The following is a 22,217-nucleotide window of genomic DNA, read 5'->3' as shown; positions in this document are numbered from 1 at the left end:
GTTGACCAGCAGATCAGATTTTTGGTTACCACTGAATGTGTTTGCCGCTATAGTTCTTTGAGCGTAGCCTGTTTCTGAGGGCACAGGTTCACCCAATAAAATGCTAGTTTCGTCAATTACAGTTTTGCTGCCTTCTTCAGTCACTACTACGTGACAATATGAAGTGCCTGTAGTTGAGCCACACCTTAAACCATCGCCTGCATATGACTCGCAACATGAACAACACGTTGTGCAAGGTTAAACTCGGGGGTCACATTTCGTTTTTACAATAATGCAGAATAATGCCGTAGTTAACCCACAGAATTTAAACTATGCCCACACTAGACATGAAGAGCCCCTTATTTCAAACAAAAATGAAGTGAGTGCCCCTCTTAGTTTTCGAAGAACCGTCAGAAAACACACTTTGCACATTGTATAACATATGAAAATAGACAGAATAGGACTATGCCATAATTAGCGAGCTTTAGAAATAGGGGACCCAAAGTTAAGACGTGCTATCAACCAGACAAAGAAAAGAATGCAAAAGGCGTACAGGAGTTTGTGTATTTGGGTGTGCAAAGCCACTTGGGGATGCTACTTCTAAAACTCAGTTATCTGCTAATCCATAATTTAACCCAGAAATTAAACTTTCGCCATGCCTTGCTTATAACATACCCCACATTTCCAACAAATGTGAAGCGTTGTCACATGCAGTTGTTTCAGGACACTAGGAAATATCACTAAATAGCTGAATAACAGTTGTGAGCACTTGTGTAAGAAATTATTTTTCAAACCTTATAACTGACACTTGTGAAGCTTTGGCCAAACGTAACCCACAAGATGCCCCTTCACTCTAAATGTAAACTGATGCACATCCGATCCTTTGGCATTGGGCAAAGCTCTGTTTGCAGTTCATAATACCTGGGTAACACAAGTGAAAAGACGGGGAATGCGGGAGATGGAAATTCAAGACGATGAGCAAAACGTGAACAAGGTGAATGCAGGAGCCAACGTTTCGACAAGTGGACTTTTCTTCAAGGCGACATATGCTTTCCCCGCCACAGTATATGTAGGTGGGGTTCTTCGAAAGGGGAAGGGTGTGAGGCAGGAGGACGCGGAAACGAGGGAAAATTTGTTAGCGTGTCGAATTGAGAGTAAAGAAACGCTGTGTACAAGGTCAAAGCCAGGGCCCCACCCCTGTCTGTCAACACACGCGCGTTAGCCGGCGTGTCAAGGGCGTCTGACATGCCAGCTGACAAAAAAAAAAAAGGAGAAAGAAAGAAAGGAACGGAAAGGGGAGAAAAAAAAAGAAGGGGGGGATACGCCAAGAAATCAAACTAAGTGTTGTTGCCTATAGCTTGAGGTTTAGCATAGCGAATAGATTCTAAAGCTCCCTTTGAAATGTTTATGCCTATTGGTTGCAATGTCTTGAACTTATGGATAAGGTATGATTCTCTGTATTTTCTTTCTCGTTCAGAACGGAAATTTGACTGTAAGATGTAGAGTTTAAGTCCCTCAAAGTTATGACCTGGTTGGTTGAAATGCTCGGCGATGGCTTTGGGAAGCTTTTTAGCTGTGTACGCGCGATGTCCGTTTAATCTGATGTTCATTGATTGTCCTGTTTCACCGATATATTGTTTGCAGTTGTGGTAACCTATTGTGGTTATACCAGGGCACTTGACTTTCGTTGCTACTCACGATAACCGGCGCTCACTCCAGCGCATACTCGCGTTCACCCACACCATTCGTAACTTACGGACGTTCTATTTCGCACCTGTGAAATGAGTATGGGGCGAGTATGAGCCTGTACTTGTGAGTGAGTATGCTGACCTGACAATGGGAAAACACGCACGTAACGGCTTCGCTGTGAAAACAAAACGTTCGTTTACAGAATGGCGGGCACACAACAAAGAAAACTGCACAGCTGACTCTGGCTTACCTAGGCCATTAGTTGACACAATTTTGAATGTGCATAATTCGTAAAGAAAAAGAAAATTGCTGGTCAACTATATTCCACCCGACTCTTAAGCGTTATCAGTAGGGAGAAACTAAACCAAACCAAGCTGACTCCAGCCTACCTATGCACGAGAGTCACGCCCAAGTTGCCGTCGTTCCCGGCTGGAGTACGAGGCAGTCGCGGTGTCAGAAGAGCGCTTGAGAATTCGGTGATTCAGCTGCGACTACTCTGCCAGCGCTTTACCAGTCGTTACGAACTGCGCGGGAGCGCAACGGCGGAAATCATCAGGTAGAGCGGTACCGGAAGCAGGCACGGTTTTCGCAGTTTTTCGGGCCTATGTGAGGGCGCTATATGCGAGACCGACGATTACCGATGATTACTTCACAAAATTCACCGCCGATTACGATACTCCCTAATGCAAAATTTAAGCACAACTCTATGCGTGTTTTAATTTCGTGATATATTGAGACAAATAATTTGAAAGAGATATGTAGAAGAGTCAGCCAATCGTCGAAAAACTTATACAAGTTCCAGTGCAATCGCTGGTGCCGCTTGGATTCCAGAAAATATTACACAATTCGTGCCGTGCATAAATTAGATCACAAAATAACCGGAAACAACTGCGAACGAGACCAAATCAAGCAAGCGCCAGCGAGAGCTGACGCGAGCAGACGATAGTACGAAACGAGCGGTCCGGCTCATACTGGACGGGTCCACCTGAAACTTTTTGTAGAGTATGACTAAAAAAACGTTTACACCCTTTGGAGTGTATATTTTCGACACAACGATAACCGTCATCTGTCTTGCCCGCATTTCCTTTCTTGAAAACGTTGCGCTCGTTACTTTCCTGTCGAGAATGCTCTGTCATGCTGATAACGCGCATGCCGTTCGTGACTTGGAAGTACCGGGCTCGCAGCGTTAAAGAAAGGAAATGCGGGCAAAACAGATGACGATTATCGTTGTGGCAAATATACACCCCAAAGGGTGCAACTGTTTTTAGAGTGTGCACACTCTTAGGCGAAGATACACGGCGAGGATACACAACCTTTGGGGTACACTCTTAAAACGGTTGCACCCTTTGAGGTGTATATTTGTCCCACAACAATAACCGTCATCTGCCTTGCTTGCGTTTCCTTTCCTGAAAACTCGGCGCTCGCTACTTTCCTGTCGAGAATGCTGCGTCACACTGATAAGGCGCATGCCGTTCGTGACTGGAAAGTACCGGGCTCGCAGCGTTAAAGAAAGGAAACGCGGGCAGCACGGATGACGATTATTGTTGTGGGACAAGATACGCCCCAAAGGGTGTAAATTTTTCTAAGAGTGCACTCTAAGAACAGTTTACGCCCTTTGGCGTGCACTCTAAAAACTGTTGCACCATTTGGGGCGTATCTTGTCCCACAACAATAATCGTCATCCGTGCTGCCCGCGTTTCCTTTCTTTAACACTGCGAGCCCGGTACTTTCCAGTCATTAACGGCATGCGCCTTATCAGTGTGACGCAGCATTCTCGACAGGAAAGTAGCGAGCGCCGAGTTTCCAGGAAAGGAAACGCAAGCAAGGCAGATGACGATTATTGTTGTGGGACAAATATACACCCCAAAGGATGCAACCGTCTTAAGAGTGCGTTACTGGACAGTTCCGGGCTTGCAGCGATAAAGAAAGAAAACGCATCAAGGCAGATGACGATTATTGTTGTGTGGCAGAAGGGGCACGCCAAAGGGTGTAAGCTGTTCTTAGAGTGTACGCGTACCTCTGCCACACAATAATCGTCACCTGCCTTGCTTGCATTTCCGTTCTTGAAAACGCCGCGCCCGCTACTTTCGTGTCGGCAATGTTATGTCATGCTGATAACGCGCATGTCGTTCGTTACTGGAAAGTACCGGGCTCGCCGCGTTAAAATAGGAAATGCGGACAAGACAGATGACGATCATGGTTGTGTAGCAAGATACGACTCAAAGGGTGTAAACTTTAAGAGTGTAGATTGAAAGGTAAGGCCAAGCACTCACTCTTCGCAGTCCCTAAAGATGAAGAAAAGCAATGCGTGCGGGAGCTAAATTTTCACCGCACCGATCGGCCCTAGCTTTGAAAGCCACTGACTCCATTTGTGAGCTGCACTTTGATGCAAAGTACATACTGAGGCATTATGTGCATATCATTGAAGTAAGACGGCAAGCTGGGCGAGTTGGTGATTGAACATGTTCCTGTAGGTGGGCAGCGCAACCCGGACGAAGGACGGGTTGCGCTGCCCACCCACAGGAACATATCATTGAAGGCCAGGAAGTATCTACACAGCGTGTAAAGTCTGCGCTTCGGTCTGATACAGTACCCACAAGCTTTTGCCGTAATTTGCGAAGTATCTCTACGAGCAGCATGCACGAAAGAGAACGGCCTCATATGCGGCAGATGAACGCCCGTCATCAAAGAGAACGCTCCCACTCTCAATTGAAACATCATTGACATTGGTGGCATGTGACAATAGAAACCTGCGCAAGCTCAAGGACATAGACAACCGATAGCATGCTTTTTAATTTAAGCAAACACAAACAATGTGTTTTGCTTTATTCCCCAGGAGACCTCTAAAACCAACTACATCTCAGACGTATGACGCATAAAAATAGGGAAGAAAACGGCTATTCCGAAATATTTTGAGAACACACAGTTAACTTACAAAAAAAATGTGCTGCACGTAGCGAATAATGTGGCCTATATTCTCCCTAAATGTCAAATTGCTGCCGTTATTAGGGAATCGGGGAAATTTTGTTAGCATTCAACATATCGCCTTGAGAAAGAAGAAGACAAACACTTACCCATTTTTATTTAGCCCCTAATTATGCCACACAGTTCATTTATTCCTGTACCTCATCCCATTGCTGCACACGATCCCCATTTTTTCGGAACATGAGGTCGGCATTTCGTTATCTCATGGCACAGTGAAACACGCACATAAGGTCTAAAAAGGAAAGCAAACTACTAACGCGATCCATCTGACGGTGTGGCTCTGGCTAACCCAGGCACGGTCATCCCCGAATGCAACTGCAACGCTGCGTTCGAACGCGGCCATGCTTCTCACGCGCCAAGTCCGCTATACCACGTCAGCCGGGGCAGCCAGAGAGCACACAGAACGCCCGCGCTCTGTTCGGCACCCTCTGATGCTGCCAGCCAGCACCTCCGGTGTGCACAGGGCGTAGCGTTCATAAGGCAACGGTGGCGTCATCTGGATTTTCAATAAAAAAATGCCACAGTGCTAAGTCCTCGTTGGACCCACTCTCCCAATCTAGTACACTCTGACGCGCGCACGTCACTGCAAGGGCTGCTCTCATTGGCCTCCGCCGTTCGCATCTTTCGCTTTTGTGTTCGTTCAGTCGGTCACGCCGCCGACTCTTGCTGCAGGAATGGGCCATTAACAGCTGCGCTCCAAAATTTCACTAACTGAAAGACCAAAGTCTAATGACTACCAATCAGATATGGTGCTATGCTGCCAACACAAGAACTTTTGGGGTGTTGCACTTTTATGTCCAGTCGGCCATGAAAGCTTACAGGACACAAAATTAGCGATAACTTGATTTCTCGGTAAGCTAGAGTGGTCATATTTCTGTAAAAAAGAAACTGTGCCAACAGGAAGGCAAATTTGCAGTAACAGGTAGCTGGCAGGTTTGCAGTATAGCCATAGAGAAAGAAATTCAACTATGGTATAGCCCTCAGCAAACATGTCCAGTCGTCACGTCATCTGTTTCCATTTGCACAACGGCAAGTGAATTGACCCAATTGGTAACGGGCCCCTACCATACCTGCGATAGGTGCATGCATTGATGTTTTGCTACAAGCAGAGCTTATATGCGGTATTGAAAAGATGCAGTATGCATTGCCTCTGGCCGGAATCAGTTGCCGAGATATCCAGATATATGGACTGGTGAACAAGGTGTCGTTCAGGGCTACTGGTGTTGCGTGGTCCGTGTGAATTGATGACAGTACCATCTTTCTCAGGGGTTTACTGAAAATACGGAAATGTTCTAAGGCAAAAAAAAACATTGCTATTGAGATTGTTATCTAGATTCCATAATACTATCACTCTAAGCCAAAAAGGACTAAAACGGGTATGCCCGTTGGTGTTCTGGGGGACTAAATGCCCCGCCACAGATCTTGAACCAATTTTGGACTAACTGCGGGAGCAAAGGCAGCGGCCTAACTAGGCGAGCAATTACTGCAGACTAAAAGTGAGGGCAACCTTTAGTCCCACCCAGTTAATCCGTAGAGGACCAACAGTTAGTATGTTAAGGTTAGTCCACAGGGAGTAACTGCAAGAGCAACTTTTAGACCCTCCCAGTTAGTCCCTAGAGGACCAACGGTTAGTCCACAGGGAGTAACTGCAGGAGCAACATTTAGTCCATCCTAGTTAGTCCCTTGAGAATCAACGGTTAGTCCCCTTAGGTTAGTCCACAGACAGTAACTGCAGGAACAACTTTTAGTCCCTCCCAGTTAGACCCAAGAGGTTCAACGATTAGTCTGTTCAGGTTAGTCCACAGGGACTAACTTCACAAGCAACTTTTAAGCCAGGGAGGACCAATGGTTGGGCTGCTTAAGTTAGCCCACCGAGACTATCTGTTTGCCCTTCTCGGGAGAAATGTTCTTCCTTCCAAGTACTTCCACTAGACCAACAGTTGTTCCCCCAAGATTAAATGTTGCTCACCATAAAGGTAATGGTTATCCCACCTTAATGCTCTTTAGAGGCTAACCGTTCAAACAGGAATGATTAACATTCAATCCAAAACAATGTTTGGAATAAATCAAACTTTTTAGTCATGCACCGAAATCACTTTTCCAATGATTCCAGGCTGTCATAGCTTTTCAAGCAAGAACAATGATCAAACTCAAGTAACCCATGTTTATTTTTAATTAAATATTGCCACCATCATCTTGAGTGACAATTAACAAAACAAAAAAAGGAATACTAGCATACAAATGCCAAGTTCCGATATACAGTAATGACGTATAAATACAGAAGATTAAAAAAATTGACTGAAAATATACAGCAGTTCAAACAAAATGAGTGAGGCCTTGAAGTTACCACACCAGCTTGCCATGACGTCAAGGATTTTAATGGCACCTGTTAGGGCCTAGTCAAGTGCTTATCAATAAAAGTAAGCTAAATTGTGTTTTAAGTGCCCACTGATCGATCATGGTAAGCTTTGAGAACTTTCGCTGAGCTGTCATTGCCCACATATGAGAAATACTTTGAAATTTGTGTAGTTGCACTGGCCTTGAGGTTTCGGTGCAATATTCAAGAAATGGAACTTTGGCCTTCATTTTCTCTTCTAGCAAATAAGCTAATATTGCAAGAATAACGAAAATAGTTATCGGACTACTTCGTCAGTATAAACTGATTTGTGTTCATTTTTTTATTCATCGCACCCATAAAGGCTCTCAACTAAGGGTATTACACAAGGGGGGACAATAATGAAAATACTGATGTAGCTTCGAAGAAGGGATTGCAATATTTGTACAACTGAATATGTGTTACGAAAAAATGCAAAATGAAAGCAGAAATAATAAGTGGGAACGGTGACCATGAAACATACAAAAGTGGATTTAAAAAATTTTAGACAGTGATAGAAATAGGTGCAAACACTGATCAACACAAGCAAATATTATACGTAAGAAAAATTTGAATGCAAACAATAAGGCATACTTCAAAGCAGAAATTATACAGTTGAATAAACTTCACAAAGAAAAATAAAGAAATGTAAGCAAAAAAAAACTATAAATGCAAGCAACGTCAATCACTAGAACCTGTCTTAAACAAGAAGACGACAACCTTCCTGATAAAGGGGAAAAAAATTTGTTAAAAATAATTTCACACACTTTTTAGCAGTTTAGTGTCTTTTTAATATCCTGATCAGATGGGTAAACTTAGGACACTTTGAGTAATGTCACTTCAGCAGCAGGTTGCTAGGTGGCAAACTAAAGTGCCATTCAGGAGTACTGAAAATCATGCTACAGTGAAATCTCGATATAATCAACTTCAGGGGACTACGATAAATCGTTCGTTAATATGAAAGGTCATTATAGCAAAAGCCCCAGAATTAACAATTCCGTGCATCAAGCCACAAGTGCGTAAGTTTTGACTGTGTGGGCCGTCCCCAAAAACTTTAAAGTTGGCCCTCTGCCTATGCTGTTGCTATTTTCCATTGACTTGGTTAGCATGTACCACCGAATAATCGCGGCGCACATGAAAGAGATGCCGCCGACAAAATCACAGACAAGCTCCCTTTCACCTCCAAAGCACAATGTTCTTTTTTCTTCATTTTTGGCACTTTCGTTGCTGCATGCGGTCACAAAACCTAATATGTCGTCACCTCCAGAAAGAACAAAAGAAAGAAAAAAAGAACGGAAAATTGCCTCTACACGTTTTTTCTCTTCCCATGCTGTCTCAGGTATTTGTAGCCCACGCAGTGCTACTTCGTGCGCCGTTTCATTTGCTAGCCTAACATTACAGCTCCTGTGAAAGATAAACTGAAATCTAAGAGTCCCTGGATTTCTTCATATGACTTCATAGTACTGAGGCATTGTTAACCTGACACAGAAATTGAATAATAATTGTTGTCCTGAAAAGTTCGGTGTTCTGAAGTTTGTAGCACTGAAATATTTTTAGATTGACACTATAGGCAGTCAGTACGGGATATCTGAAAAGCTTGCTAATCTGGTGCTCATACTAACGAGATTTCACTGTATACCCATGAAGCCATAAGGCTTGATATGATTCTCAGCATTTAGTGCTTTACAAGTAATTACTCTTTTCATGTGAAAAATTCCGAGTTACAAGAAGCTTTACAACAAAAAATAGAAATGCTATAATCTTGTTAACATGTATATTGAGCTAATACAAGCAAGGAACATATTCAAAATCCATACAATCAAAAAGATGGACTCAGTTGAAAATATAATTTTGATAGTTTAAATGAATTTTTCAAGCTTGTTTTGGCTTTACTGATGACACAAGAACACTCATAACATTTTAAATAAAAAAAAAAAACAGTCAGAATTAGTGCTAACTCTGCATTCATTATTTTTTTTATTTACTCTTAAGTGCTAGTATTGAGGCTACACACGTCAGTGCAGAGCAGCGAGTTCATCAAACACACTTGCTATCGAGTGCACTCCACAGCATGTGTAACTAAACTTTTCCACCTGACAGCCTGCATGTGACACTAACAGCAAAGTACACTTACTCTAAGTTACGCTGAATTTTCTCATCTGACCTGAGGCTAACTGCAGCACTATTTCAGTGAGGAAGCTGATAGCATAAAGTTTTCAGCCTCCTCATTGAAATAGTGCTGCAGCCAGTCGAACAAGGGGTGTAGGGCTCACTCCACTGTCCACACTAATGACCTGGCAAATCAAGTCTAGCGACTTCTTTGCCTTTAGGTCAAAGACAATATCAAAAGCCCAGTAGAGGGCAATTAGTGTGGCCACTGCCGCCAGTAAGTTGCTCTCAGGAATGGCCACGTCCTCGAGCCGCACGACAAACTCGGTGGCATCAAAAATGCTGCCACCTGCTGGGTATGTGACTGTTGGAAACATGTACATGGCCCCAGGGTCCTGAAAAGGAATGTGTCCACCATCGTTCCTTATCTTTATAAAACAGCACAACCAATGAAGCATGCAAAAGAAACCGATGAAACAATGAAAACATGTTTCTTCAACAAAGAACGACTTGTACAAATGGCCATATAACAATAAATACATAGCATGCATATATAGGTCCCAACTCAGTACAGGGTGTGGTGCAATGTGTCCTTCCTTTTGTCTCTGGATGTTCCTGTGTGCCTAGGACTGTATGCAGGGTTCATTTGCTTGACATTTTCAGACCTAGAAGCTTTTTCTTCTTACCTTGCAGTATTTTCTTATTACTATCATTATGTGAAAACAGGTAGTCTCCATTATAGGTTACTAACCTCGGTATTCATAAATGCACCTTAACTTTAAGCCTATGCTTGACTTGACCTAGATAACACCCGGTGTGAACATGCCCAAAATGCTCATAACAACGGATGGCCCAGCCACAGCCAGAAAAATGTGCGAGCAGGACCGTTTGGACTGCAACGACAGCGGCAGGTGCATGAAATATCCTAAGAATGCTAATTGCATTAATATATAAGAACTAAGAAGTTTTGTAGGTACTTTAACCACATGGCTGGAGCACTAACAATGCGATTATGCATAATGGTAGCTGGCTCAAAATTCTTGCTTGTGCTCCAGATCAACGGATTAGTGCTGTTCCCAATAAAATTTTGTTTCAAAAGAATACTTACGTCTGGGCAAATAAAGGCCTCCATCCGCTCCTTTACAAGGCTTGGCAGCACGCATACTGCTGCCGTGAGCATGACATCTGAAGTAGTTAACAAATGGATTACCACCATTGTCACATAAGCCACAAGAAATTCACCAAAAGATAGCCACTTACACTTAAGCAAGGCCCACTTTTATTTTTTCATGGTCTAGAAGAATTGCAGGCTCTCTTAGTCTAATTTTATGGCAGTTCTTTCATTTTCAACAGTGAAAACTGTAAAGTTGTTGAAATTTCGCAAATTTTCTTATATTGCCGCAAAAATTAAAACTAATGGTATGAACGACTAAATAAAATTTCATCTGCAATTAGCAGGTAACACACTTCAAAATATTGCGGCAAAAATGCCATTTTAGCATTTGGCATATGGCACAAATAAAGATTGGCATCTTTTGTTTGTGCTTTGAGCTTGTGCAGTTTATTTCACGAGTAAAAATTTTGTGCAAAGTAGGTACAAACTGTATGAAAGCATAGGACATTTTTTTTGTTAGGCCTCCCAGTGTTGTAACATTGTGCAAGCCACATTTCTAAAGTGGATGTACATTCACAAAAACACTTTTTGCGAACTCATCTCCTCGTTACCACCATTTCTATGTATTATATGCTTAGTTTATGATCTTCAGACAAGTTTTTGATCACTTTGCAAACCAACTGCCCACAGGCTACTACTGCATTTGGCAAAGCCAGTCAGGCAGCAGAACAGGGCTCGATCCTTTGAGAGAAACAAAACTTTTTGCAATGAAACTTTCCTTATAGAAATCAATGCTACAAGGAATTGGATGTCAACTTGTCCATTTCTCAATACTTGGCAAGGGTGGAGCAGCCCCAGAAGAGATGACAGCACCCATAAAGTCAAGCATATATTTCATACGATTAACTTTACCCCGTGGCTGTGTTTTCCGAGCATCATTCCCATGTACTAGCCAGATCACCATTGCTACTAGATAGCACATTCTGCTAAAGAAGAACTGGCCAGTCCCCCTTTGTTTAGTCTCATGTACACCTGCAAAACGCTTGTGCTTGTGGCCCTTAATCCTTAATTTGCCTGAATTACAGGTAGTTACCCGTGTCCAAAGAAAACGTATGAATAATTACCATCAGACTATGAGGGCTTGGAGGCGCCGTCCACGTGGTCCGCTATTTTTTTGTTGAGCCTGTCTAAGCGCCGTTTATTTCGGACAGCAGCGATTAATTTAGATGATGAGTTCTGGAAAGCTTTCTCGAGAGCCTCCAGCAACTGCACGTTGCTTCACCAGCTGAAACTCTGAGTGGACCTAAAGAAACAAAATAAAGGCAAAGACTAGAACCAAGCATTCCTGCAGGTGTTGCATAATACAATTCAAGAGGACTGTAGCACTGCAATGTCGTGCACAATGTCTTGCATGCATAAACTTTCCACCCTTATTTTTTCTCCACCTTACAATCCTTCTTCATAATAACTTAATAATATTTGGGGTTTTACGTGCGAAAACCACTTTCTGATTATGAGGCACGCCATAGTGGAGGACTCCGGAAATTTTGACCACCTGGGGTTCTTTAACGTGCACCTAAATCTAAGCACACGGGTGTTTTTGCATTTCGCCCCCATTGAAATGCGGCCGCCGTAGCCGGGATTCGATCCCGCGACCTCGTGCTCAGCAGCCCAACACCATAGCCACTGAGCAACCACGGCGGGTTCATAATAACTTGTCGCTTACGCACAGAATTTTATTTTGAAGATGCCTTTGCCAAGCTATTGAGAACACTTCCCAATATACTACATGCGTGCCTTCTTAATGTTGTGAGGAATTGCAATGAATGCAAATAACCATGGGAAGATCTAGCAAATTTTTGAAAGAACAGACATTTAACAAAATAGCTGTAACAGATTATCATTTCACAAATCAAAACATGCTTTTCGTTCCATTACTGAGTGCATTCAATTGCATCTGAATAATAACAAATTTTCTTCGGTTATTTGAAACTCTTTAAAGGAGTACTAGCATGGGGCATTTTCTAACCTCATTTTTTTTTAGCTACATAAAAGTCAACATCAAAACCTTAGAAGAAATACTAACAGGCCTAGGGGCACCCTGTATACTTTACTATAACAGTAGTTTACATAAACCAATTTCCATTTTACTTCCCCGGAGATGTATGTGTCATGATGCAACAACACAGAAGGTGGTCAGGTAACAACCATGTGATGTTCTGCCCCTTGCTTCAGTTTGCTCAGTCATCTGCTTTGCAGCTACAATGGATCGCAGAGTAGCAGCATAGCAAATGATCAAATGAGCTGGAGGGATCGAATGAAAAAACATCATAACCATCTTTTGCATTATGACATCATGACACATCTCCTAGGAAATTAAACTAAAATGGTTAGTGGAAACAACAATGATTAAATTATTTAGGTAATTGGAGGCTTGCTAGTATTCTTCTTTCGAGAGTTCCAAGCATTTCATGCATCTTGTATATATAATTTCTTTAAAGTAAGAAATGCCCTCTCAGCAGCACACCTTGAGGACCTATACACGAAACCTAAAATACTGCCATGTGTCAACCATGCTCCTTTGCAATAACCTTCAATTTCTTTATGATGTTAACTATGGTGGCACTGTAACCATAATTGGATTTCTCGTTCAGCTACATTTAAAGGTGTGAGTCCTGTAACACAAGAACAAATAGCTGTTTTTCTGGGCAAGAAACCATCATTTGTACTTACAATAGCGCTTGTGGACAGTGCAGGTTTTTTTTCTAGCACATATTTAACACTTGGAATCCGAGTCCTCTCCGCTCAGCAAATGTTCTTCTCATGGAGTCACACAACTATTCATGACTTGGGCTTGGTTTGCGCAGTTCTTTACACATCCCAGCTATGTGGGCGGCAATGGATTCCTCATCTTCCCCATCTGCCATATTTGCAACCTAGAAAACAAGTTAACTAATTACCTTTGCAAAAGAAGTACTGTGGTGCAGATAGACATAACTAGACAACAATGTTTGCAAGTACTGAGAACATGTAATGCATTATTGAGACGTCATTAGGTCACTAAGAATGGTTCGAGTTAAAAGGCCCCTGAAACGGTTCGGACAAATTTTGTAGATGCGTAGGGTACAGCTTAAGTAGAACATTCGCACCACAATTTAAGTGAAGCGTTACATATTAATGGAGCTACACACGATTACAAGTTACCCTTCCCCCTAGCCATGCTTTTCCTCCTCAACTCGTTCGCCGAGCGATCGGGGCTAAGCTCTGCCTTCACTGGCTCTGCGTCGCGATGCGACGCCACATCGTCCACTTCCGGTTGTTTTGGAGCCCGCCCTCGACTGCGAGAAACCTCTCCATTAGCCGCTTGGCCGCTGACCCCAAGCGAAAGCTATCGGAGCAGCGTGCGTTACAAGCATTCTGTCATAGCGCCGAACGTGTCTGGTATTCCGGTAATCACACATTACCTGAATATTTCGACGAAACGGTGGAGGCATAAACTCAAGCTGGTGAAAGAACTTTAGCGTAGACGTACGTGAGCTGCCTGATACGGGTGCCTGCCTCCACGGTCCAGCCACCCGTTGGCGCAAGCTTAACCAGCCAAAGAAACAGCTAATATTGCTCTAACCAAGTGTAAAACATTTTAAACATTTACAAAAACAACGCATTAACGATTACACTCCTGCGAAAAATTTACACCAGCAGCAAAAAAGAATATATTTTGTTACTGCTACTGTGTGTGGTTGAGCTCTATGCCACCAGGTGGCTGCACCGTGCAGACCATTCACATTTGCGCTTCTGTTCATCACCTCAAACGACACGCAAGGGGACACGGCCAGGCCCTGTCCCCTTGCGCTTTGTTTACCCTAATACCTGACTCGCGAAACGCTATTGCGTTAGTAATCTCCCAGTGTAAAATGACGGCCGCAATCGCACAAATCCTGGTGCCGATCGGATAGTGGCAGTCCGATGTGCTGCAGCCAGTCAGCTCGTGTACTGGCTTGCAGAGGGACACTATGTCGCAGCTTGACATATTGCCAGTCGCTACGTCTGCAGTCCACGACGCAACAAAGTCGAATCAAAGCGCTCGCGAAAAGACAAACCGATACTGACGGCAGAGCTCTCGTCAAAGACGGAGCACGTTGTAACACAAGCAGACGAGACTTTCTGTGTGCCGGAAGTGCTTAAGTGTACTGAAAAATTGTTCTTGTGCATTCTCTCTATGTTACTTTCTTTCTATAAAAACAAATTAACTAACATTCTAACTATTACAAACATCATTTGTTTACCATAAAGTTGGAAAAATTATCGATCACGCGCCCTGGTCAGCCACTCATATAGCTTGCCCCACTGACGTCATATGGGTGATTTCGATCATATGGGTAGGGGCGGCTTAAAATTCCGCCGAGCAGTGTGCTGAGATCGGCAGCGATGTGCATTTTTAAAACCTTATAATAAATAACACGCTTTACGCAGAGCACTTAGATGTGTCAATTAATGATCAGAATGACCTACTCTAACGACTCAGCACGTTTGTAGAAAATAGTCAAAATCATTTCAGGGTCCCTTTAAGGTAGTGCTGAGAGTATTGAAAAATACTAGACTTCATGAAGTTTACTTCACTGAGTATAGCAATTACAGCCAAAAATACCATCCTTTGTAGAACAGCAGTAGCCCATACTGTTACTCAGGCCCCCATTTTTGACCATTGTCACAATCATGTGTCACAAATATCCTGAAAGTCGTACTGGGCATTTTTTTATTTCACTTAATCACTTGCGAACACTTTCATGTCGTTTGTGTCATATCATTCTTACAAAAAATTTAGTTCATTGCATTGAGCACATGAGTCTACAGCAACAAATTTGGCTTATAAATTCAAGCAGCATGAGCCTCTCAGCAAAATACAGCCAGAAATTTTGTGTCATCAATACACACTCACACTACCCTACTTATTTTCCTTTATCGGATAACTTCTGACCACCTCACTACATGTCACATCAAATTCCTTGACTGCAAAATTATTTCCTTCTTGCAGTGACAATTACAAAATGCATACCAAAAAGAAGACAACTTCTTGGAACAGGGTTTCTTTACAAGTTATCTCACATACATAATAAAAATTGGAGGTAGTGGTCACAAACTGCTGACACCCACACTGTTCAACCCAGTCTAGTGGTTGATAAGCCATACGATGACAGTGGCCCGCTGAAAGCTAGATGCATGGTGAATACACAATTCTTCCCCTTTTCTCTCTGCACTTCTCCTCATTCCACGAGATATTAAGCTTCATCTTCTGATTTTATTGCCCACAGAAATTGTGGCTCACACTCCCTATGGGGTCATTGGGTTTTGCTTCTGTTCGTACGTGCAGTCCCCTTCATTCTTCTCATCTTCTTTCCCCTATTGTCACATTGTCTAAGGCTCTCAAAAGGGCGATCATAATACAGCTTTGACTACTGCGCTCACCCATACATCAGAGATATGTGACCCAACCACCCCCCAAATTTTGTGACATACATTGATCACTTGCAAACAAACACTTAAAAAAATTATCACAGTGTTTGAATTTGTCCATTAAAAGATATTATTACTATGTGCTGAACATTTTAGGAATTGAGCTGTCATACCTTGATTTCGGAGTTGGCTATCAAGAGCAAAAAAAAAGTCAGACAAACTTTGTCAGTTCTGCTTTAAGGTACATACAGTAAACACATTTGGATCTATCTCCCGCATGTGAGATAGATCCAAGTGCAGCAAGTGGCAACAGTTGCAAATGACAGCTAACAACCTGCACTACTTAAAGGGACACTAAAGTGAAACAATAAATCAGTTTAGACTAATGAAGCATTGTTTGAGAACCCTGCAGGCAGTCATTTAAAAAAAATAGTTTGATTATTAGATGTGAAAATGAAGGTCTAAGTACCAGTATTTGAATTTTGCGCCGAAACCCCAGCGCAGGTACGTCAGCGTGACGTCAGGAATTCCAAAGTATACTTTCGCATTTCGGCCGCGTTGGCTCAATAAAGGTTCCTGAAACATGCCATGTTTAATATTTGGTTCCTTCAGAACACAATGTAGTCAATCTGTACCACTATATATAATTAGTAGACCCTAGAAGATGCCATCAAAATCCAAGACGTCACAGCCCCCAGGTCCGGGAACTTAAGTAGGCGTCGCCACCCGTATTTCGTTCTTGCGCTTTTTTTGGCTTACCGAACACCTTATCGTTTTAAAGGTGGTGTTTTTGGTGTTGTAGAACTGTAATTTACTGATGCAGAAGAAATCATTTTTCACTTTAGTGTCCCTTTAAGTCCAGAATCAAGAATGGCGCTGACAGATGGAGTAGCACACTGTGGTATAAAGGTTATAAAAAGGGTAAGATACCTCCAAAAGGTGGCCTCGTCATCCTCGGCATGTTAGATTTCGCGGGTTAGTAAGAGACGTCACTTGCAGTTGTTGGTGGCGGCTGCTTGTAAAGAGAGAGACTGCAAAGAAAATAAGCGGTGTCATCTGACGTGTGTAAGTGTGGTTCCTAAGGCTAGGAGACAATGGCTGGAGAGTGGGAAGGCGGGGAGAAAAAAAAAAGAAAAGAAAAAAAAACAGAACAAGAAAAAAAAATGAAGGGCATGGGAGAGTGCTGGGGAAGCGAGAGGTTAGGGAGCATTCAGGGGTGTCGTTGGCAGCATGCTTTTGTGGCTTTAGAGGGGCCGGTCAGCTGGTCAGTGTGCGAGTAACAAAAAAGACCCAAAAAGACGTCAGTTGAAAGAATTACTTGAATTGCGTAGCAGCAATGTGTCAGGGAATTTTGAAGTAAAGATGGCTCCTTGTTGCCTTGTCACCATCTTAACTACTTCAAGATTACCTGATGCATTGCTGCTACGCAACTCAAGTAATTCTTTCAACTGATGTCTTTTTGGGTCTTTTTTGTTACTCGCATACTGACCAGATGACCGGCTCCTCTAAAGCCACAAAATCGTGCTACTAACGACACCCTTGAATGCTCCCTAATCTCTCGCTCTCCCATGCCCTTCATTTTCTTGTTCTGTTTTTTCCCCTCATGGTCTCTCTTTCTTTTCTCCCCACCTTCCCGCTTTCCCGCTTTTGTCCCCTAGCCTTAGGAACCACGTTTACAGAGTTCAGCCGACAGCGCTCATTCTCCTGGAGTCTCTCCCTTTACAACCAGCCGCCACCGACAACCGCACGTGACATCACTATACTAACCCTTTAAAACTAACATGCCGAGGATGACGAGGCCACCTCTGACGAAGGTAGGTCCTCCTATCAAAACGTTAGCCAGCATTTTTTAGGCACCTTACCCTTTTATAGCCTTTATATCACAGTGTGCACTACTTAATTGAACTTTGTTGTGAATTGGAGTCTTCAATATATATATATTAAATTAATGATACGCTACTTAATGAGAAGCCTGCTTTGAGAGTCAACTAATTTAACATCCACTGGGCATTTAGAACAGTACTGACTTCCAAAGTCGATGTGCATTGTAATGCGACATGCAGCTGTATGCAGTTTCAGGGCACTCTATTGCAGGACCAATTATTAGTCATGACAGCTATGGTTCCCAATAACCTTTCCTAAACAATTGCACATTTTAAGAAAACTCACAAACAAACAAGATATCTGTACATACTGCAGTGGGCCTTGACATTCTACGAGGCAGTGTAGGTTGCATCTCCTGTCTCGGCTTTTTTTCTGGCACTCCCTCAGATTCATCGGCTTTCCTTAGCTTACTTTGTTCATACTTGGCCTTAAATCTGAGAGCCTCACGCCATGAGTCCTGTAATTCCAGACTTCCATCAGCAAAGAAAGAAAAACATTTCTCCACACCACAGTGCCTAACAATTAGGCACAAAATTTGATCGCGCTGTCTCACACCTATAAAAACACAATGCACTTCACATGAGAAGCAGGTAAAAATCTGTTCTTGAAAAAATATGCAGGCATGGCAGGTACCACAATTAACGACTTCACCTTATGCAGTCCATGCTTATAAGTGTGATGCACTGACCAGCTGATGCTATGGAAACACTGGTCAACAGCACCCTCCATGCCACGTTTATCGGTTTCGGTTAGCACAAAATGCAAGGCACTGCCGGTGAATGCAAAGTGCCATGGTGTATCTGCTCATGTAAGGTCCAGTGTGGTGGGAATCCTGGAGAATATCATGCACTGGAAACTTTGTACCATGCCTTCCATCATGAAGAAAGCACAGTGCTGTGCCGAATGCATACGCAGCACAGAGAATGTTGCAGACACAGCTTCATGATGCTGCCGCTTCCATGTATGTACCACAGATCACATGATGTCAAACTGCAACAGCAGACTGCTGCAATGTTTCACTACTCGATGAATGTACGTCAACTCACACCTGCAGCTCCTGAACACTAATGTAACCAATTATTCAAAGTAATAAAACAATAAATAAGCTGCTAGCACTAGTGCCATGACGGGTATGAAGGGTTGTGGTAGGTATTAATGCTGCCTTTTACTAGACTGCTGGCCACAAACATGCAAAGGTGCACACAAACAGAGGTGCACACAAAAACAGGTGCCTTTCCTGTAGCTGAACACATAAATAAAGTAAGAAATGAAGCGTGAACACTCAAGCAAAGCAAGGAAGACTAGCTGTAGCACAGCCCTATGATAGCATAACTCAGTGTAGAGAACTTCAGTTTGTACCACCTAGCCAATTCATAACTCGCGACCAGTTTGCAGCACGTGTTCAAAACTCCAGTGCGTCAAACCTATGGTGTTTAAGGCTATGAAGCACTGTATAGGGGGCTCCACATTAATTTCGACAACCAGAGCCACACGTGCACCACAGAAGGCAAGTATTTTTGAATTTTGCTATTATCAAAATGCACCTGTAGCAATCAGGAATTGAGCCATTGAGCTTGTGTGCCTGATTGCACATCACACATCCCAGGAGTTTCACGGGGCTAGAGCGAAGAAGGTAGAAAAAAAAAAACACTATGCCATGACTCGGTGATACCAAAGCCTTTTTGTTCGCCATCATGTGATGCTCCTCGGAATCTTTATCATATTCCTCCTAATTAGTTGACCAAGATGAAATATTAAAAAAATCGAATATTGCTATAAGGTGAAATGCATTTTGTTATACTGCAGAGGGGGTTCAGGGCAGGCGCAAGCAACCCAGTTCTTTGTAGCAAAGCACAAACTTATATTCTGTTAAAAGCAATGTTCAAGTGCATGTTCACATATACATCTGTGCCCCGTGAAAATAATTGCTCGCACCCTGAGCAATTATTCATATGGCATTTAATTTTTCTGATAGCGCCACTATGGTAGAAGGTGCGGATTTATCTGCGGCCACATGCTCAAGCATTCCTGTTAACACATCTGAAGTTTGTACCTCCCACATGGGGCTTCTTTTTGGAATAAAGAAAAGCCCGACAAATATGAAAAAAAAAAGTGACTGCGCTCATGTGTATTCATAGCACAGCACTGCCAACTGTGTTTCATGTTTTATATATCTGTGTATAAGTGCGTATGTAAACTTCTAGATGCAAGATGATGTTTTTCCCTGCAATGACCCTCAAGAGAGAGTCAATAGCATTTCTAAATAAAAATGACAAAAGATAACACGGTTTAGGAAATTGTACGGAACCAAACTTAAACTGAATGTTATCATTAAACACAAATGCAGAGCAACAAGAAGAGAGCTTGCTTACATATCCAGTTCCTGTCGTGTCCGACAAATTAGGGTACTTGGAGATGAATGCCCTTGCAGCTTCCTCATAAAGCTTCCCGGGACACCTAGTAAGATGTGCAACAATGATGAAAAACGACTTTTTCCAACATACTATGCCATGTCTGCTGACAGAGAAAAAAGAACTGACACTTGTACAGATTGTTTATACCAGTTGTACCTCAGTTATCACAGAATACGTAACATTCAACAGTGACCCTAGACTTAAGCCGGGAACAGCAGCATAAGTGATGTAAATTATGATTACTAGGAACTGCAATTCTAGCTGTACTCATCAGTGGAAGTCACTGTGCTTCCTGAGTTTGTTTGCTAACGTACAAATGCAAGACATACACTCTCCACTGTGAGGCTATGAAATAGGCTGGACTGGATTACATTCTCAAGTAAGGGCTCTAAATGTGTGCTTTGAGTGACGGGCAGGAGGCAAAGCTCATTTCGCCACTGCATACTTCTTCTATTTCTGTGAAACCAGACCTTAAGTTATTGTATTAGATGCGGGGGCACTCCTACGGTAGAAATTGTGACACACGTGCCTCAAGATTGCCCTACAGCAACACTTACATTCTGTATGAGCAGAGGTCGTTATGCAGCCATTGAACAACTCTGCGGTGGTTTTCAAAATACTGTCCTTGGCTGTGCCTTTCGGTGCTCAGCTTTATGTCGAGTGGTGTATTTGGGAGCACGTATGCCGTACGTGCACTTTGGAGCACTGCAGCTGGTGCAACTTCCTCAATGTTGAGGACATCAATGATCCTGCATAAAAATTAAAGATTGCACGTGTGTATGCATTGTGAGTGCATGTGGAAGTTATACAGAATTAAAACAGGAATAGTGCTACAGTATCATAGCAGTGAGATCCATCACAAAAACAATCCATAAACATGCAGGGGCTAAACAGAAGTATTGCTGAGCAATTTTCTTGCAGTAGTGGCAAAATGAGAAGGAAAACAAATGGGTGGCACAAGTGAAATCATGAATAGAACAGAAAACACAAATACTTCTGACTAAAGTGATATTTGCAATATTACTTCTGTGTACTGTGCAGAAACTCGTCTTTAGGCAGCATGAAGCACCACCTTAAATTTGCTTGTGCCATGACAATTAACAAAGATAGTTTAAGTGCATACAATTGAAAACATAAACACAGCCACAAGATTGTTAGTGAATGAACGATGTGCTTTTAAGGATCCTGTGGTGTTAGTTCCTGCGCAATCGTATTATATTTGTAGTATATTTGCATAGTTTCATCGGTGGATGCTGTTGCCACTTCAAAACAATGCATGGCTACTGTTTTTATCCCTGTGCATTGCGGCTTTGTGGATATATCAGTCGATCTGCGGAGACTTCCCCAGCCCTGATTCTCCCATCTGGAGGTAATTATTCTACTTATTAAACCTTTTAGTGCAGTATAATGTTGTTTTTTCTTAATGCCAAAAGTAGTCGTAATTAACTTGCAGTGTCACAAGCCCGATTGTTGTGCGCAATCTATGAATGCACTAAGACCTGCAAGCTTGCTACATTGGCATGTGTAGCTTTCAGACAAATGCCGTGCAAGATCGGTACCTACAGCTATTCCTTACCTACACACAGTTTTGATGTAATAGCAAGAACATCTAATGTTGGTTTTGCGCACTTTATATTTGTCCTGTTGTTGCTGTGATATTTTCATTATGGTAAGCATTTTGAACTAGCACATCACCTTTTCATAAAATTAGTTTGGCAGTTGTGGTACCATAGTGTTCCAATTTGGAAGCAAATAGCTTACTACTTGCTGATTGCAATTTTAGCGGCAGATATAGCGTCCCAGCTTTTAACTGTTTCTATATGTTTGTATTTTTGTGTTCAGGTTGTTGTTTAGGCACTTCCTCAAAAGGACGTCCTCTGCTCGAAGTGGATCAAAAGCTTTCACAATCAAGGTTGCTGACCTGACGAAGATATGGAAAGGCGATGTGTAAAAATGCACGTTGCGGTAAAAAAAAATTTCTAGCAATTTTTGCACTTCCACTTGTTCTACTGTATTTGGGGCATTAATCAGTTGACAGTACTGTAACGTATTACAGGTGGCTTTGCTCACCAATTCACGTTTATGTAGCCTAAGGGGCTACTGACCTTCACATTTATATGTAGGTCTATTGGTGTGTCAGTATGAGGGGTCAATGCCGCAAGTGTGACACTGAATTTCACACCGATACACTAATAGACTGTATTAGACTAGCACA

The 22,217-nt window shown here is 42.5% G+C and overlaps 2 protein-coding genes across 3 annotated transcripts in view; both read right to left on the bottom strand.

Moving 5' to 3' along the window:
- The window catches only part of LOC139059908 (uncharacterized), a 37,109-nt gene extending 34,888 nt beyond the window's left edge, over positions 1–2,221 (bottom strand). The window contains exon 1 of one of the 2 annotated variants that reach the window (XM_070538466.1): positions 2,058–2,221. The gene's annotated coding sequence lies outside the window, so the exon portion shown is untranslated. The remainder of the gene's footprint in view (positions 1–2,057) is intronic. The other variant, XM_070538465.1, reaches the window with a different exon arrangement.
- Positions 2,222–6,808: 4,587 nt separating this feature from the next.
- LOC139060504 (uncharacterized) overlaps positions 6,809–22,217 on the bottom strand; it is a 40,620-nt gene continuing 25,211 nt past the window's right edge. The window contains exons 2-8 of the mRNA XM_070539660.1: positions 20,560–20,751; positions 19,961–20,045; positions 17,899–18,045; positions 12,984–13,186; positions 11,375–11,553; positions 10,245–10,321; positions 6,809–9,531 (exon numbers count right to left, since the gene is read on the bottom strand). Of these exons, the coding sequence (XP_070395761.1) occupies positions 9,253–9,531; positions 10,245–10,316 (351 nt within the window). The 5' untranslated portion in view covers positions 10,317–10,321; positions 11,375–11,553; positions 12,984–13,186; ... (1 more) ...; positions 19,961–20,045; positions 20,560–20,751 and the 3' untranslated portion in view covers positions 6,809–9,252. The remainder of the gene's footprint in view (positions 9,532–10,244; positions 10,322–11,374; positions 11,554–12,983; positions 13,187–17,898; positions 18,046–19,960; positions 20,046–20,559; positions 20,752–22,217) is intronic.

The sequence above is a fragment of the Dermacentor albipictus genome, chromosome 5 (genome assembly GCF_038994185.2).
Source record: "Dermacentor albipictus isolate Rhodes 1998 colony chromosome 5, USDA_Dalb.pri_finalv2, whole genome shotgun sequence".
NCBI lineage: Eukaryota > Metazoa > Arthropoda > Arachnida > Ixodida > Ixodidae > Dermacentor > Dermacentor albipictus.
This window is presented reverse-complemented; position numbering and strand designations above follow the sequence as displayed.